The sequence below is a fragment of the Cotesia glomerata genome, linkage group LG2 (genome assembly GCF_020080835.1).
Source record: "Cotesia glomerata isolate CgM1 linkage group LG2, MPM_Cglom_v2.3, whole genome shotgun sequence".
NCBI classification, from domain to species: domain Eukaryota; kingdom Metazoa; phylum Arthropoda; class Insecta; order Hymenoptera; family Braconidae; genus Cotesia; species Cotesia glomerata.
Window position 1 is genome coordinate 21,376,689 of NC_058159.1, and position 17,816 is coordinate 21,394,504.

The window sequence follows — 17,816 nt, forward strand, 5'->3', positions numbered from 1 at the left end:
TGCTGGAGAAAGGCTCCACGGAGACGCCATCGCCGGAGCAACTGAATGTTGACCGGCGCCACTTACTTTAGATCCGCGTGTTATGTTTATATCTTCTATACTACATCTTCTTATTCTATATCATACGATAAGTGATCTTATCCGTTGATTGTACGCCCGAAAGACATTTAAATGTTTTTATATTTTATTTGTCTCTATATCGAATTTAATTAAATTAACGAAGTTATTATTATTTTTTTTTTTTTTTTTTTTTTTTCATAAAAAATCTTCGAAATAATTGAATCGAGAAATGTATAATATAAGAAATAAACAAAAGCATAAATATTTGTATTATAAGTACGTGAAATTGAATAATTATAAATTATTGATGTAAAATGATAAGCTTCGCGTGTTTAAGTTATGATTAAAAAACGTTTTTCCGAAGAACTGGCGGAGTTAGAAAAATTAGCGCGGATAAGAAAATTATATTTATCTGATTATACACTATTAAAACGTAACCCTAATCTATCTCATATAGTTCATGCAGCATTACATTTATCACAATGTGTAAGTTAATATTTTTTTAACCTCATTTTGAAGTTTCATTTTATTGTACGTGTACATCCAAAGTAAAGTCAGTAATTAAATATTTATTATCAATATTTTGAGTAAAATGTTATAAATATAAATTTATATTTCATGTTGAACAACATCGAAAAATTAATCATGATTTATTTATTGAATGATATGAAATAATAGGAAATGAAGAAAAAAGTACGTATAACGAGGGCAATTGTATCGGATTACATAATTGAATTGTGTCGTCGTGTATTGCTCTTTTTATATCTATACATGGATATACGTGTATAACTATTAACATTAATCACGCGCGAATGAAATCACGTTTGAGGATATAAGCGCATTGCGTGAATACAATAAAAATCAGACCTTTTTGCTTTATGAAGGAAATTATCTTGTGAAATGTGCTATGATTCTATTCTTTTATCCGAATTTTAAAATTTAATTTCTATTCCATTTATTACTTTATTCTATTTAACCTTCTATCAATTTATTTTACTTATATAGTAGAACCTCGTTAAGTCGAACCTCGATAAGTCGAAAACCTCCTTAACTCGAAGAAATGTTTCATCCCCTTCCCTCCAAGCCCCAAAACCTCCGTTGCTCGAAATTTTTAACCTCTATAAGTCGAAATGATTAGTGAGTCCCTACAAGTTATTTATGTACATATTTTCCCTCCATAACTCAAAAAATTAAATTTTACCTCTGTATCTCGAACATAGCAATGTTTTATTTTATAACATCTACAACTTGATTGTTTGAGACTTTTAATACCTTTAAGAATTTGCCGACAGTGTAAGTATACACTGATAAAAAAATTAATTTGACTCAAGAGCCAAAATCTTGAACCAAGAATATCATTTTGACAAAAATGATTTTCTTGAGTCAAGAGAATAAATTTTTATGATAAGAAAAATTTACTTATATCAAGATTAATTTCTTGACTTAGTTCAAGATTTAGGCTCTTGAGTCAAGTTAATTTTTTTATCATTGCACCATTGTTCTTTAGGAGTAGATAATGAATAGAATTACCCAAATTGATGACTCACGTTAATACGAATTTAAATATTAAAACTTGAATTTTTATTTATTTTACCCCTCTACCTCAAAATTTATAAAAATGAATCTCAACCTCTATATGTCGAATCAAAATCCGCCTAAGTCGAAATCCTTTATAACTCGAATTTTTTTGCCTCTCCCTTGGAGTTCGAGTTATAGAGGTTCTACTGTATCTTTTTTTTAATGTTGTCAATAAGAAAAATAAATTTATTAATTGAGTGATCGTTTAAAAATTATAAAATAACCTTATTTATATTATTATAATAGTAGTATTGAGTTTTAATTAATCAAAATAATTATTTAATTGATTACAGATGGTAATAACGTCTACAGAAATATTTTCTCACTTATATCATGAAATCCATAGACGATTAAAACTAAAGAATCCTCATTTACCCAGCCTCGATGGTGATCGTGATACGTTATTAATTATCAATATACCACTTAATTTAGTTATGAGCTTGGGTTTATGTTTTATGTGGCTGTGTGCAAAAAAATTTTCAAAAAAAAATGAATTCGTTAGTTGATTTACGTTTCAAATTGGAGATCGGGGTGAATGTGACAAAGCTATTTAAAGATAAATCATTCTAATTTCGGATGTCTAGATCAAGACATATCTGTATTAATGTTTAAATTTAATAAAATTAAAAATTTTTTACAAACTAATAAAACGAAAAAGTCTAAAAATAGGACATATTTTTAATTTGTAGATCTTTTTAATCTCTTTAAAGTACTATTTGTCCGTAATCGAGCTTACTAAACTCAAAAGTGACTTTCTAGACTCATTAAAAATTATTCTTTTTAGTGTAATTAGAAGGTTTTTAGATCCGGTAGAAATGATAAGAGTTAATTGATAAATTAATTAAATTTTGTGAATTTTTTCTACTGCATATTCTGTTTTTGACAACGTTATGAAGAAGAAAAGTCAAAATTATAAAGATAGAGAAAATAAAAAAAATTAATAAGATTTACGGGATTGTAAATAGTTTATTGTTACTCCAATTTAATAAAATTTTTAGGTCCGTCTATTGAAGAAAACTAAAAAATATATATTTTGTACACTTTGGTAATATCAATTTCAAAAATTTATGTCGAATGTCATAAGAACCATTTGAGTTTAGTTGATTTATTTGAAAAATATCTATCAAAAAATTTCATATTTTTTTGTTCCTATCTGTTCAAATTTTTTTTTCTAAATACTAAAAAATAGTTAAGTAATTTAGAAAAGAACGTCGAAATTGATAAATTTTCGAATTTTTATAAAGCATTCTAGATGTCCGACTAATGTTTTCTATAAACGACAAAAGAAACTTATCTTATACTTTTTATATTTTTATTTCACTTTGGCCTGATCTCTTTCTTTAATAAATAACATGCATGTATTAAAAAATTCTATTTTTCTTTTTTTAAGTCTTTCTGTGGCTGTTTTATTGGTAGCATTTTGACATTAGTAACTTCGATCATGGTAATGAGACAATCCCAAGTTCAAATTATTAATGCAGGAATTCACATCTCGGATGTCATTGATCATCCAATATTTATTCACGACTTCGTTACTTGTGTCTTATGTATTTTCAGTATGTCCTTATATCAATTACAATTTTGGATTCTCTATGATTATTTACATTGGGTTCGTTTACTAAAATTTGTTTTACAACTAATGACTCAATATTTAATAAATTGTAAATAAATGTTGCTTGAAATTATAGAGATATAAACGAAACAAATTAGCTCATGATAATTTAGAAATGGACAGACGAGTCAATGAGCCAAGTTCTACATCAAGAGTTACATCAACTTCAAGTAGCACATCAGTCACACTAAGAAACGAAGATCCTGTAAGTAATTTAAAATAAATAACTAGCAAACTTGGAAAAAAAAGTTCTCTCAAGAGACACCTAGCGTTTGATTTATTAACTCTGAACTCTGAACTGTTCAGATAAAACAGATCATCATTTTCTTCATTACTTACCTCGCTTCATAATATCAAATTTATTCAAAAATTATTGTACATTATGGTGGTATACCTATATATAGGGAGGAGCGGGGCAAAATAAGGCACTCAAATAATTTTTTTATCCTAAAAATCTCAAAATACTCAAAAATGTAATTTTCGGTCATATTCCGCTGTATAAGAGAAAACAAATTTTTATTTTTAAAAACTTAGAAAAAATATTTTTTTTCTGAACTGTTTCTAAAGAAATTTTAAACGTCGTTGTGCATTATGAGGAATTTTTTTTTGGTTGAGATTTTTCTTTTTGAAAATTTTTTTTTAGGAACAAATGATGAAATATTCCTTCTTAGCATTTTTAAAAGCCTTGAATACTGTTAAATTTAAGAAGCAAATTTTATTCTCTTTATTCTTCAGAAGGTTTTGATTAATCGATTTGGAAAGAACACTGAATAAACCGATCTACAAATTCACAGAACTATTAGGAGTACATTGGCCTATAAAAATTTCTTAAAACATTAGCTTTCCACACCAGTTATGATGCAATCAGTTTACCAAAACTTTTGACTTCTTGCTTTCTAAGTTCACTTAAAACAGTCCAGAAAAAATTACCGAATAATTTTGAAATTCTTTCTGATCCCTCAATTTTCACAAGAAATGTATCGCTTCAGCCTCAAAATTTTTTTTCTCTCTATGATTTGTTTACCTGTCTAGGTTTTTTAGTAGAATTATTGATAAAAAAATTTTTCAAGTTTATTTCATCGTCGGAAGATAATTTTTTTTTCACTTTTTTAGAAAGTACCTCATTTTGCCCCCAAAACATAAAAAAATTTTCTGGCGGTAACTGACAATTTTTATCATTTACTATGAATACAATTAAGAGAGAAAAAATTCAACTTATTTGAGTTTCCAAAAACAGAATTTCCTTAAGTATCCTGTTTTTGCTCAGCTTTCTCTCATATTTTATATTTCGAATTAACTTTGCTTTTAGATGGATATTGAAAACAATCGCATTACTTTATATTGCTGTTGTGTTGATTATTGGAAATATTTAAAAAGGCCGAAGCGAAAAAATCGAGTCAACTACGAGTTTCAAGTTACTTACATAATGTAAATAAAAATAAAAATTTTTGGTTGAATCGAATGAAATTATATTTATTTCTTTTTTGCACATATCATAACGCTAAGGGTGTGATGTGCTATATTCTTGACTCGTCAAGGTTAAACTATTTTTATAATTTTATATTTGCTTCTATCATGTTCATATCGCCTTTGTAAATTAATAAAAATATATGATTATATCAAGAAAACATCCGATGTCTATGAAAAACATTTAATTTAATTTATTATGAAAAAAATGATTGACAAAAAAATCATAGTGTCAATTAGTCTGTGTGTATAATGAAATAGTCGAGTCGCTAAAACATTAGATTTATTGACAACGTTTTTTTTCAACTAGCTTCAGAATCAACCCGTGATTAATACTTAATTGGAAATATTTGTCAAATTCAGCGTTTTTAAATCACAATCCATAATGTTTTAATTAGCAAAAAACTAAAATCGATAGATTTTTTGTAGATCTATATATTTATCTATAAATAAAAGTTTAATCAGTTGTAGCACATGTGCCTTGGTCTTCTGACTTTTAAATTAAAAAATGCCGCCAAACATTTGAAACTGAAATTAAGTAAAAATTTTTCCAATTATTCATGTATAACACAACTATAAAATATGAACACTTTTTTTTTATATTTTAACAATAATAGCTATCGAGAATAATAATTTTTCTTTTTGTTTTACTTTAAACGTCTGCAATAAAGTTCATGTTTTATTGGAAATTGAATAAGAAATATAAAGTGTGCTCTTTTGAGTTCTCTAAAATTTTATCTTTTTTTTTTTATTAGTTTAAAAATGCATGATGAATAACAATGAATGCATGATGTCATAATAAAAATAATAATAAATGAAGATATAGTATGATGTCAAATGATGTCATGTAATAGCTAATTGAGTTTATATGTCATACACTTTTATTTTTCACTTAAAAGCATTATTTTATCGCAGTTAGTTTGTTCTGCAAATCCTGTGTTTTCAACGAGAATTTTATTTATAGATATTACGTTTATTGTTTGTACATTAATCATTTTATAACTCGTTATTATTATTATTTTTGTTTTTAGTTATGTATATTTTATCTCAACAATTTCTTATCAGTGATTGAATAAAATGTCAATGGTTGGCGGTTCAAAAAAGTACCATGATGATTTGATAAATAAAAAATTTACTTTATACAAAAAAATTGGTAAGTTTTTTTTTGTTAATGAATACTTAATGTCTATGATGCACAATAGTGTAACTATCAAATATAAAGAATGATTCAGAACCGTGAGTATATTCCTATACATGTATATGTAAGTGCTTACAATGAAGTAGTAACGGAGCGGTCGAAAGAAAAAAGAGGGAGAGATGCGTAAAAGTGTAGTAGAGGAGACTCCACCACTGTTTCACGATTGTATTGATGCCATTTGCCACTCTCTTTCTGGAGTGAATACAGTAAACACGGTTAAACATTGTCAAGTAATCGCCGGCATTTATAGTAAAAAATATATATTTTATAAGAGTATATATTTCTATTTTTTTTGAGATATAAGTTATAAATCTTCAACAACACTATTTTTAAATAAATATTCCCGCTCAACTATCACGTGGTGAGTTAACATTGTTTATTTAAATTTAGTTCGTTTAATTGTAAAAAACTTTATAACATCAACATCAAAATATTTATCACATCCTGTAACTATAAATAAAAAAAAAACTATAAATTAAAATATATTATCTAAAAATTTTAATTCTATCGCGTTGCGTCGTTTGCGTACTACGCAGTTCATATCTTTCCCATCCCATTAACCTAACGAACTTTTTACTTCTCCAAAAATAAATATATTTCTTTACTTCACTCATTCCACACCTTAAAACTATTTTAATTCTTTATTGGTTTTAACTGTTGAAAACTTAAAAATTAATATTAAAAATTTTATTTTGGTGTTTATTAATCGAAAGAATATTAGAGGTTTATTTTGAATTTCGTAAATGTAAAACAAATACTGGGTTAATGTAAATACCGCGAATATAAAGTATAGCTAAGTCGAAGCACTGACACAATAATAATCTACACGTGTTGAAATTACTGGTAGAAACACAAAATACAACTCCAGCATCCGGTTACTTGAACAAGGGGATATTTGTCTGTTTAAATTTGTCCATAAGAAAGTAGGTTAAAATTTTTAAGTATCATTACAACCGTATATATTATTTTTAACTTCCAACTTTACATTTCACTTACAAATATAATTTTGTGTTTCTGATAAATTATTATTTTATAAGTAGTCATTGATTTTTTTTTTTTTTTTTTTTTTTCCTAGCATACAATTGATTCAAAAAGTTGAAAAAAGTATCGATGATCTATTAAAAATAACGCAGCGTTTTGAGACTTTTAAGGACAAATCCATTTGATTTAACATTTTATAGATACGCCCACGTGTTTAGATGTATATACCCGTGTAAAAAAAAGATGTCACAAAAATGTCCCAAGCGGGGAGCTACAAAATTGACACAATTTGGGACTATTTTGTGACATTTTTGTGACACCGTATAATACCATATATATATATATATATATATATATATATATATATATATATATATATATATATATAAACTTTTGAACCATATGTATTTTCTGACTCAGCTCATCGAGTTAAATCGAAATATAGCACAATTTTTCAAAAGCTGCGTCATGAGGACCATTGCAATAGTTAGATTTCTATGAAATTTACTAATATAAAAGTTAAGCATTTTTAAATTCTCATAAAAAACTTTTTCAAACATGTCATTTTTTCAACTCATTTTGCAAATTGTTCAAGACCAACTCAGAAACATGATCTGTTTTGACGGGGTCAGATATTATAAACAGAATTTAATTTTTAACATTTTTTTGACTATTTTGGGATATATTTATGACTATTTTGGGACATATTTGTGACTAGATTGGAAAATTTTGTAACTATTTTGGGACATTTTTGTGACTACTTTGGAACATTTTTGTGACTATTTTGGGACATTTTTGTGACTATTTTGGGACATTTTTGTGATTATTTTGAGACACATTTATGACTTTTTTAGAACACTTCACTATTTTAAATTATTTTTATAATTATTTTGTGACTACTTTTGAACATTTTTGTGAATATTTTGGGACATGTTCGCGACCGTAACATTCACAAAAATGTCCCAAAATAGTCACAAAAATTTTCCAAAATAATTATAAAAATAATTTAAAATATTAAAGAGTTCTAAAAAAGTCATAAATGTGTCCTAAAATAATCACAAAAATTTTCCAAAATAGTCACAAACATCTCTCAAAAGGGTTAAAAAATGTTCAAATGTAGTCACAAAAATGTCCCAATATAGTCACAAAAATGTCCCAGAATAGTTACAAAATTTTCCAATCTAGTCACAAATATATCCCAAAATAGTCACAAAAATGTTAAAAATTAAATTCTGTTTATAATATTTAACCCCGTCAAAACAGATCATGTTTCTGAGTTGGTCTTAAACAATTTGTAAAATGAGTTGAAAAAATGACGTAAGTTTGAAAAAATTTTTTATGAAAATTTAAAAATGCTTAACTCTTGTATTTTTGATTTTTCATTCGGTGTCACAAAAATGTCACAAAATAGTCCCAAATTGTGTCAATTTTGGAGCTCCCCGCTTGGGACATTTTTGTGACATTTTTTTTTTACACGGGTATTTATTTTGATGATCAATTATGTCTTCTTACTAACCTTCATTAAATCTAATTATATTCAAATACTTTACACAACATGATTTAATTTTTTTTTGTAAATCGTGATAAATTTACTCACATATTCGTAAGAATTTTTAAATTAATTTAGATTAATTAATAAAATTGATTTTGACTTCGCTAATTTATATTATTTTTTTACCAGGAAAATTAATATGTCATCCTTTACTAGACTTTCTGTGATCAGATTACTCGAACTGGTAAGTAAAATTGTTTATTTAATCAATTATATTAATAGTAAATTATACAGTACAAAATGCTCAATTTAAATTTAATTTATGGTATGGATAAGAAGGTATTTTTCTGCTAAAGCACAAATGGGCTTATTAATAACAATAAAACGCTCAAATATGCGGGATTTATAAACATACGATGACATAATCTTGCATTCTTGATCGTTGAGGTTCATTGATTATAATCATGAATAAGTCGCTAAAAATGATAGAGTTAATATAAACGAGGCCTTGCGTGTCTTTAGTAAGGTGTAACTCTAATGAATACCAATCATTACACACCAAGTATGACATGATATTTTCTCTCCTTATTTAGTCATCATATTATCTTATACCTTTCTCATAAATTATAAAGAGTTGTGTACTCTCACTTTAATGATTATCAAAACAGAAGTATTCACTTTTTTATTGTATTTATAATACACATTAGTTGTGTCAGCAAATTAGAATTAGAGTTTATCATAGAATTTTTCTGCTGAGCTAAAAAAAGTTTGTCAGGTGTAGCCCAAACGGAGTCTCAGTTACCACACATTGTATTTCAATTCTCGTACGTATTATTCCAATGGAGTAACTCAACTATTTTTTACATGCCTTAATCGTATAGTGCCACACTGAAAAAAAAGTTTTTTTCTACCAAGGAAATGTTTCTTTATGGTTAAAAAACTGGTATTCTTATGATTAAAATACGAAAGTTTTTTAACTACAAGAATACCGTTTTCTCACTGTCAAAAAACTAGCCTTATAATAAAGCGTGGTATTTTAAGGTTAAGAATACCAGTTTTTTTAAATCAAGAAAACTCGAGTAAAAAATTTAGTATTCTAGGAGGAAAAAAATTTTTTTTTCAGTGCAAGGCTATATGCTACTCTCATCTAAAAATGTATATATTTTTTCAATCGATTTATAAATTTTAAGTAAATTTATTACTAAATTTTATGTTTTAAATAATACATAATGTATCACATATTAATTTTTTGAAACGATCGTAAAATCGTTTTAATGCCATAACTATAAAAATTTATGATTTTCTCTACTAACTAACTGAGTTGGGTATTCCGGAGAGCCTGGTTATCCTACTATCATCCTATCTATCAGATAGACAGAATAAAGTACTTTTCGAGGGTAAATTCTCTAAAGTTTTCAAATCTACTTCAGGTGTCCCACAGGGCTCCAACCTTGGTCCCCTGTTGTTCATAATTTTTATAAATAATATCCTATCTAACCTAAGAAATAGTGATTTAAATTGTGAAATTGATGCATTCGCTGATGACACCAAGCTCTATGTTACTATTGGATCAGTGCGGGACTGCTCAAGGCTCCAATTGTTTATAAATCAATTCGTTAACCTATGTAATAATTATGAATTAATGTTAAATCGTGAAAAATGTAAAATAATGTCATACTACAGAAATAAGTCGCCTATACTTTTTGATTATTATATTGGTGACACCCAGATCTTGAGAGTGTCAGTTCATCGCGACTTGGGTGTTGTTTTTGACAATAAGCTAAACTTTCAACCTCACATCAATGCAGTGGTTACCTCCTCGTGGAAGATGTTAGGATTTGTAAATAGATCTAGTCGTAACTTAATCTCAATCAAAGCCATTAAATCTGTATACTTTTCCCTGGTTAGATCGCGTCTCGAGTATGCTGCGGTGGTCTGGTCTCCTATCTTTGATGTTCACATCAATAAGATCGACAAAGTTCAACACAAATTCCTTAAATTTTTAGTATGAAAAATTGACCGAATTTACCCTAAACCGGGCTCGGATAAGGAAGAACTTTGTCGTAGATTTAAAATGCTTTCTTTAAAGGACCGCCGACTATGTGCCAGTGCTATTTTCTTGACGCGACTGATACAGGGCAAGGTTGATTGTCCGAGACTTCTAGAATCAATTACTTTCAGAACTCCGACCTGGAGAAGTAATGTTCCCTTTCAACTTCCACTAAAGAGTACTAACTTCGCTGCATCTGCTCCTATTTATCGTTTAATGTATGCTTTTAACTTGTTTTATAAAATTGATAACAGCCTTGACATCTACACGATAAATAATGTTGGCTCTCTTGCAAAACTTTGTTCCTCAATTGGACACTGACTTAGTGCATCCTATCTAATTGTTAATTACTATCAAATAATATATGATCAATTTATCAGATAAAGCATAGACTTACTACTATTAATTTTATATTTAAGCTTTACTATAATAAAACAATTGTTATATTCATTTCTTTTTCTATGGAACCCAATTATTGGCATTGCTGTAGGGTTCAATGTACTGTTAAAATAAATAAATAAATAAATACCGCCTGTGCTAAAATGTCATTTTCTGCTCAGAAGTAAGGTAAAAGACCCAGTTATTGACACTTGCAATGTTATTTTAATTAAAAAAAAAAAAACAAATCAACTCTAATAAATTAATAAATATTATTTTTGAATTTTAAATCTTAAGATAATTGGTTTTTTGAGAACATTTTATTTTTTTAAATAGAATAAAATTGCAAGTGTCAATAACTAGGTCAGTGTCAATAACTAGGTCGTTTATCTTATATGTTTACTAGGGTGCTTCAAAATTAATTAAAAAATTTTTTTTCTAACCCTTACCCTCTCAAATGTTTCTATTTGATATAAAAAAAATTCTCACCAAACATGAGCCCTATAGCTCAACTTTAAGGGGTCGCTATTTTTATTTTAGTTTCCAGTTTAATTAACATGGGAAAAATTCTTTTTTGTTTTAAATGGAATTTACACATAATTTATGCAATTTTTTTTATAAAAAAACATTTTATATTCTTAAAGTAGAGTCTTTGAGCTTTACAAAACTCTAAGACAACGTATGATTATCTCTACAAAACGACTAGTTACAACCATTTAAAAATTACTAAATTTCGAAATTTGAAGAAATAGCTTGCAATCTAATTAAGTAATAAAATTATAATCAGAGCAACAAAAAAGCAACAAATTTATCACCACAAATAAATTATTTTGCTTGAATAATGACAGAGATACTGATGATCAATGCTGGGCGAGTCAATGCCAGCTTTACATGTGTTTTTTTCAATAATAGCTAATAGAAACCTGCTGAAATTAAAAAAAAATATAAATTTTTTAATGAAAAATTCTACTGCAATATGTCTTTTAATTATTTAACTGATAAACCCATGTGTATTTAAAGTAACTAAATTTTTTATTACATAGACAAAAAAATTTTTGTTTAAATTTATAAGGGTTCGTCCACAGAACAAATGTAAAAAATATCCACCTTCAATGTAATTATATAATTACATTTCACAGTGACCCTCCCTATGAAATTTATAGAGTAGATAATCATCAACTGTAACTACATTCTGTAAAAAATGAAGTTTTACTCTGATACGCGATTTCATCCTTATACATATCTAATTTAAAAACTATATTAAATTCTATCACTTAAGTTAGATCTACTCAAGTTTCTATAAACATTTCAATGATCCAAACTTTTTCTTGTTAGCTTTTGAAATTCAAATTTTCACAATTTCAAATTAATTTTTTTTTACCGAAGAAAATGATTTAAATTAAATACTTAACATAGATGCCCTCTAATACGAGAATTCAAGTTCTTTTTATAAATATGAAAAAAATACAATAAATCCCACGAGCTGACAATTATACAATATTAACCATTAACCCGTAATTCATGTATCAATTTAGACAGAATGGGTCGCGAGATGACGTATTCTGCAATTTCAATCCCTTTAAAGTAGTCTACCATTAGATCAGGCATGCACCGTGCTAAAGTGAAATATAAAGAATTACTTATTTAACCTTGATAATAAACCGTCGATTTCTTTCTATCTTCAACCGTAGAGTATACTGAAAGATCGCATTGAGACTTGGAGATCTCAATCATACGACACATGCATGATATATGGCTATTGACAGTATAATGTACATCATAAATAATTTTTTAGATTTTTCTTGATATGAGCAACATCAACCACTCCCATGCCGTTTATTACTTAATATAATGTTCTCAAAGCTTATGCAATCTTATTCTATTTTATTTTTACTTATAACCCATTACAATCTTTGACTGATGAAAAATTTTATAATATTCAAGGACAAAGCCTCGGTGATGATAAAAAAAAAAATATTTTAAAGAACTTTTTTGCATCAAAGCTTGATACACAAGCGGGGGGGGGGGGGGGAAGCACAAAATGGGGTACTCCAAAAATGTTGGTACATCAAGAAAGTTTTTGTTTTGTCATTATTAATTTCTATCGTCATAAATATTTCCTTGAAGCAAAGATAATATTTCAACTGATGAAAGTTCCATATTTTCCTTGCAAAATAATATTTCGAGTCAAGGAAACTAATTCTACAATAGAGAATTTCTTCTTTTTGTGTAAAAAAAATTAGGAAAACGGTTGACCCTGAAGGCCATCCCTGCAACTTCCCGCCAACTCCATACCTAAACGCTTGAAATTGCACTTATGACGTTTTTGAGCTCTTCAAGCTCATAAATACAATTCGTGTGTTATTTTGAGCTCTACGAGCTCAAAAAATAACTTTTGTATGCTTTTGAGCTCTTCGAGCTCAAAAATTTGATAGAAGTTTGATAAAACACTATTTTTTGAATTTTCAAATCGCAATAACTTCTGAATTAATAAACCGATTTTCACGCTGTTGGTGGCATTCGACGCAATTTCTTAAGCTTCATAAATAATCTTCAAGTTTAAATTGATAGAACGAAAAATTTCAGAGTAATTCCGAAAAAACACTTTTTTCGGTTTTCTTTCGTTCACGCTATCTCTCGAACGAATCAACCGATTTTGACCGGATTAGTGGTGATCGACGTGGTTTTTCAAGCTCAAGTGCGGATTAGTATGGGATCAATATGGGATATGTGCATTGTGGGGCATAATGGACCACTCGAAAAAAAAATTGTAATGAAAAAATTATTTTTTTTTTCGAATTGTGATAAATTTAAAGAATTCATTATTTTAGGTCAATGGTATTTATCTTGAGTAAAATGAATCAGAACGAATTTAATTGAACTGAAAAATTTAACAAAAGTTGAATTATATAGCTTATAAAAAATTGAAAACACAGTTTTTTTAAATTAAAACAGTAATTATTATATTATTAATTATTCATCACGGTATCTTCTGACACCAGGCAAAAACCTAATCTCAAAGTTTTATTTGAATTCCTCCAAGGATGTCTTACTCTACGCAATTCATATTTCTAATTTTGACTTGATAAAAATGTAGAAAAAAAAAAGTCTGGTTCAAGATATTACGTATTTTAAAAGCTCAGTCTGAAAACTCAACATGTGATTTCAATCAATGTAAACTAATGTAACCAATTCATTGCTAAATAACATCTCTGTACTTTTTCTTGTACGTAAGTTTAAAACCTCTAATTGCAATAAAAGAAATTAATTATAATATTAATTATTATCTATTTAAAACTAATTAACAGCTTTACAATAAAATTTATAATAATTTTTTAAAACTTTAACAAAAATTAAACTTTAAATAATACATGAAATATAAATGTTTGATAATTAGGAAATCACATTGAGGTAATTTAATGAATATACGATTATTCGCAATGATCACAGACATATTCGTCAGAATAATCTTCGCCAATACCTGCGCAAGAATCATAAGACCATAATTTATTACAATTTTTACACTGAATCCATGACTCTGTGGATTCTAAGTAAAGTCCATTGCAATAAAGACAATAGAAATCATCATTTTTACATTTTAAATGTTTTTTTTTTTTTTTCAATTTTTTTAGATTTGATTTTATTTATTTATTTTTTTTTGTTTAACTGAGGTCTTTTTTTTGCTTCATTTTGATTTTTTTCTTTGAGTTCTCGGCGATACTCAAGACTCGTAAAAATCGTGGTTTTCCCTCGACGACGTTTTCTGGGAGGAGAATCTCTAGATTTTGATGGTAATTTTTATATGATTTTTTGGGGAGGGGGCCGTCGTGCCCCAGAAAAAAAAAATTTTTTTTCGATTTTTTGCAAAATTTTGACTGATTTATTCGAAATAGATGGAAAATAAACGAATTTGATGGTTAAAGGCCACAAAAAGGAAAAATCATCTTAAGGGGGCGGTCGTGCCCCAGGCTCCCCTATGTAAATAATTTAGTTGTTCTAATAAAAATTCTAAAAACAATTACAATTTTTTTTACCATTCCAACTTTCTTTTCATTTTTGAAAGATTTTGCATAAAATATTCATACATTTTTCAGCAACTTGGATGAAAATTCCTGCAAAAAATGAAAATATATTTTTAACGACAGCTGAAAATTTGTTCTATTTTCTTTAAATACAATTAATAAAATAAGATTTTCTATATTTGGGTCACCGAAATCGAAAACTAAGCATTTCCTTGAGTACCTCGTTTCGCCTCCCCCCTCCCCTATATTGATCAATTAATTTTGAAAATTTATGAATATAGAATCCGTATTTTATCTACAGAAAAAAATTTGCCCTCTACTATCATTATTTCAATCCTAAAAAATTGAAAATTTGTAAAATTAATATGGATATTAACTACTTGGAAAAAAATTAATTATTTTTTAATTTTTTATCAATAAGTCTTCTAGTATTTTAGTCTAATATAACTTAGCAAATTATTGTCTTTAAGTATTCAAATGTAAATAAAAATACTACGATTCATAAATAATTGACAGACAATTATCCGATAGACGGGTATAAGAACAGTCTTTAACAGGAATTAAAAGTATCATTGTCTACACTTTGTGTACTCGCACAATCGATACAACTTAGACTAAAATTCATATACATTTTTATTATTTATATTTTATGCATAAAAAAAAATTTCATTAGATAAAAGATATTCAAAATAAGAACTATTATTTTCGAAATCGTACAGATTATTATTTTCAACAATGAAGATTGATAACACATCTAAGCATGAATATGTATAATTGTGTTTAAATTCATGTTTAAATTCATTGATAAAAAATTAACTTTATTCAAGAGAAAAAATTTTTAAACAAGACAAAGAAGTTCTTTAAAATGATCTTCATGGTTCAAGAATATTTTTGTTAAATCCAGCTAGTTTTCTTTCGAAAATTTATTTAACCATACAAAATTTGAAATACTTGTTCTTAAATACTGTATATAAAAACTGTTGAAATACGAATTATTTGTAATTGAAACAAAAGTGTATACAGTAAAAAATTTTTCGTCATTGTGTAGAGTGTAAAAATTTGTGTGTAAAATATTACACTCTAGTGTGTAGAATTTCACATTCTAGTGTGTTAAATCAACATATGAGCATGTTAAATTCTACAAACTAGAGTGTAATATTCTACACACAAATTTTTACACTCTACACAATGACGAAAAATTTTCTACAGAAACTTTAAAAAAGAAATCAAGTTGAATATAGTTGTATGTACTCGTAACCTGGAAAAATATTGAGCACAAGAATACAAACTATAAAAGTACTTATAGACGTTGCGAGGCAATAGATTTTATATTTGTATTTCAGGTCGTAGGCTGTACATACATGTATATAACAACAATGTAGTGCAGTATTTTTAGTAGAATTACATTGATTATTCAAGTGATAAATTACAATAAATATAAAACATTCTTTCAGGCAATAATATGCTGTATTATCGGGCTCCACTGGCATTCAGAAAATTTCGGTGACTTGCCCACTCGTTTTATATCTACCGGAACAGCTGGAGGATATCTCATTATTCTTGTTGGTTTGTTTGCCGGCGGGTTGATGGGAACACCAGTTAATCGACGAGTGGTACGTATTTTCATATTATGAATAATTAATTTGATTATTTGTATTAACATTCAGAATAATAATAAAATTTAATTTATTTTTGGTAGGATTTGTTCTTCAGCCTAATCGGGTGCGCATTGTTCATCGCATCAGGAGCATTAGTAATCGATGCGTTTGATAAAGTTGGATACCGAAGCGCTGCACGTGATCGAGGTCTAGCACGTGGTTCCTTGTGCATTATCGAAGGAGCACTGTTTCTCGTCGATGCCATCCTTACTTTCCGTGGAGAGGCTTAAATTTATTCATAATTTGAAGATTTAAATATTAAAAATTTTACATTACGAATTGAGATTTAAAAATTTTTATTCTACCAAAAAGAACGGTCATTAATCTCAAATTGATTTTCTTTAAAAGTAACTGTTTTTGTCAAATTGAATTATACTTTATGAAAATTTATTTGCATATTACAATAATTATTATTACTAACTATAGATTATATAATAATATATATATTTATATTATTAATTAAGTACAATGTATTCTACCTGACAATTGCATTATCAATATATTTTATAGAAATCTAACTATTGCATCTGCCCTCATAACAAAACTTTTGGAAAATTTGTTCTTTTCTGACTCAGCTCGTCAAGTTGGTTTAGAAAATTCATATGCTTAAAAATTTTATATATGTATGCATATTTATATTTATATGTATATTTATACGATATAACGCGGTTTGTCACGACTATATAGTTCACAATTTTCATTGGACTCTAATGTAGCTCAACATAGTTATTTTTTGGACCATTATCGAGGTCAAGTTCGAAGATGAGATAAATCGATCAATTGGTTTAAAAATTATAGCAATTCAAAATTTTCGAAAATTGAAAAAAATCAATTTTCTGTAAATTCTTCTTGAAATAACTTTTGAATTTAATAATTTATTGAATCTATGTAAATTTCATCTGAAAGTTCATAAAATAAGCTTTAATTTTTATGTTATTTAATACCGAATGGCCTTTTTAAATTAAAGTTGTTAAGAACCAATTCCAAAGCAGCACTATTCAAATAATATGAATAACCCATAGAAATAATTTAAGTTAAGAAGTTACACTAATTGACAAATGGGATAGAAGAAAAGCTTTTTTGGCGTGATTATTAATTATGCAAACTATATTTTAAATTCTTGCGACATATAAATTTTTATTTAATATCAAATGGAGGTTGTATTTGGCACTAAAATCAGTAAACATCTGATACGTTTTTTGTTTCATTTCATTAACAAATAACTTATAAAAACATATATTTTAGAAAATTATATAATAGTTTCTCAAAATTGTTGTATGAAAAAATTGTTTTTATTAATTTTAATGTTACTCAACTTGT

The 17,816-nt window shown here is 27.2% G+C and overlaps 2 protein-coding genes and 1 long non-coding RNA gene across 4 annotated transcripts; 2 read left to right on the forward strand and 1 right to left on the reverse strand.

Annotated features, from left to right (window-relative positions):
- The first annotated feature begins 358 nt into the window (after positions 1–358).
- LOC123259357 lies at positions 359–4,730 on the forward strand. The gene is made up of 5 exons (XM_044719802.1): positions 359–546; positions 1,932–2,135; positions 3,029–3,247; positions 3,327–3,455; positions 4,560–4,730. The coding sequence occupies exons 1-5, from the start codon at positions 400–402 to the stop codon at positions 4,680–4,682; spliced, it is 822 nt and encodes a 273-aa protein (XP_044575737.1). The 5' UTR covers positions 359–399; the 3' UTR covers positions 4,683–4,730.
- On the reverse strand, positions 1,657–15,874 carry LOC123259374. Its single transcript, XR_006508221.1, has 3 exons — positions 15,860–15,874; positions 4,390–4,402; positions 1,657–1,790 (listed from the first exon to the last, which is right to left on the reverse strand). It is a non-coding gene; the product is annotated as an uncharacterized LOC123259374 (long non-coding RNA).
- Positions 6,047–17,693, forward strand: LOC123259373 (protein snakeskin-like). Of its 2 annotated transcripts, XM_044719828.1 has the most exons (5): positions 6,047–6,276; positions 8,578–8,632; positions 16,293–16,451; positions 16,538–16,739; positions 16,782–17,693. In XM_044719828.1, exons 2-4 carry the CDS (start codon positions 8,588–8,590, stop codon positions 16,724–16,726), a joined length of 393 nt encoding a protein of 130 aa, XP_044575763.1. In that variant the 5' UTR covers positions 6,047–6,276; positions 8,578–8,587; the 3' UTR covers positions 16,727–16,739; positions 16,782–17,693. The 2 variants fall into 2 exon arrangements, with proteins under 2 accessions (XP_044575763.1, XP_044575762.1); XM_044719827.1 differs by having other exon boundaries at positions 16,538–17,693.
- Positions 17,694–17,816: the final 123 nt, after the last annotated feature.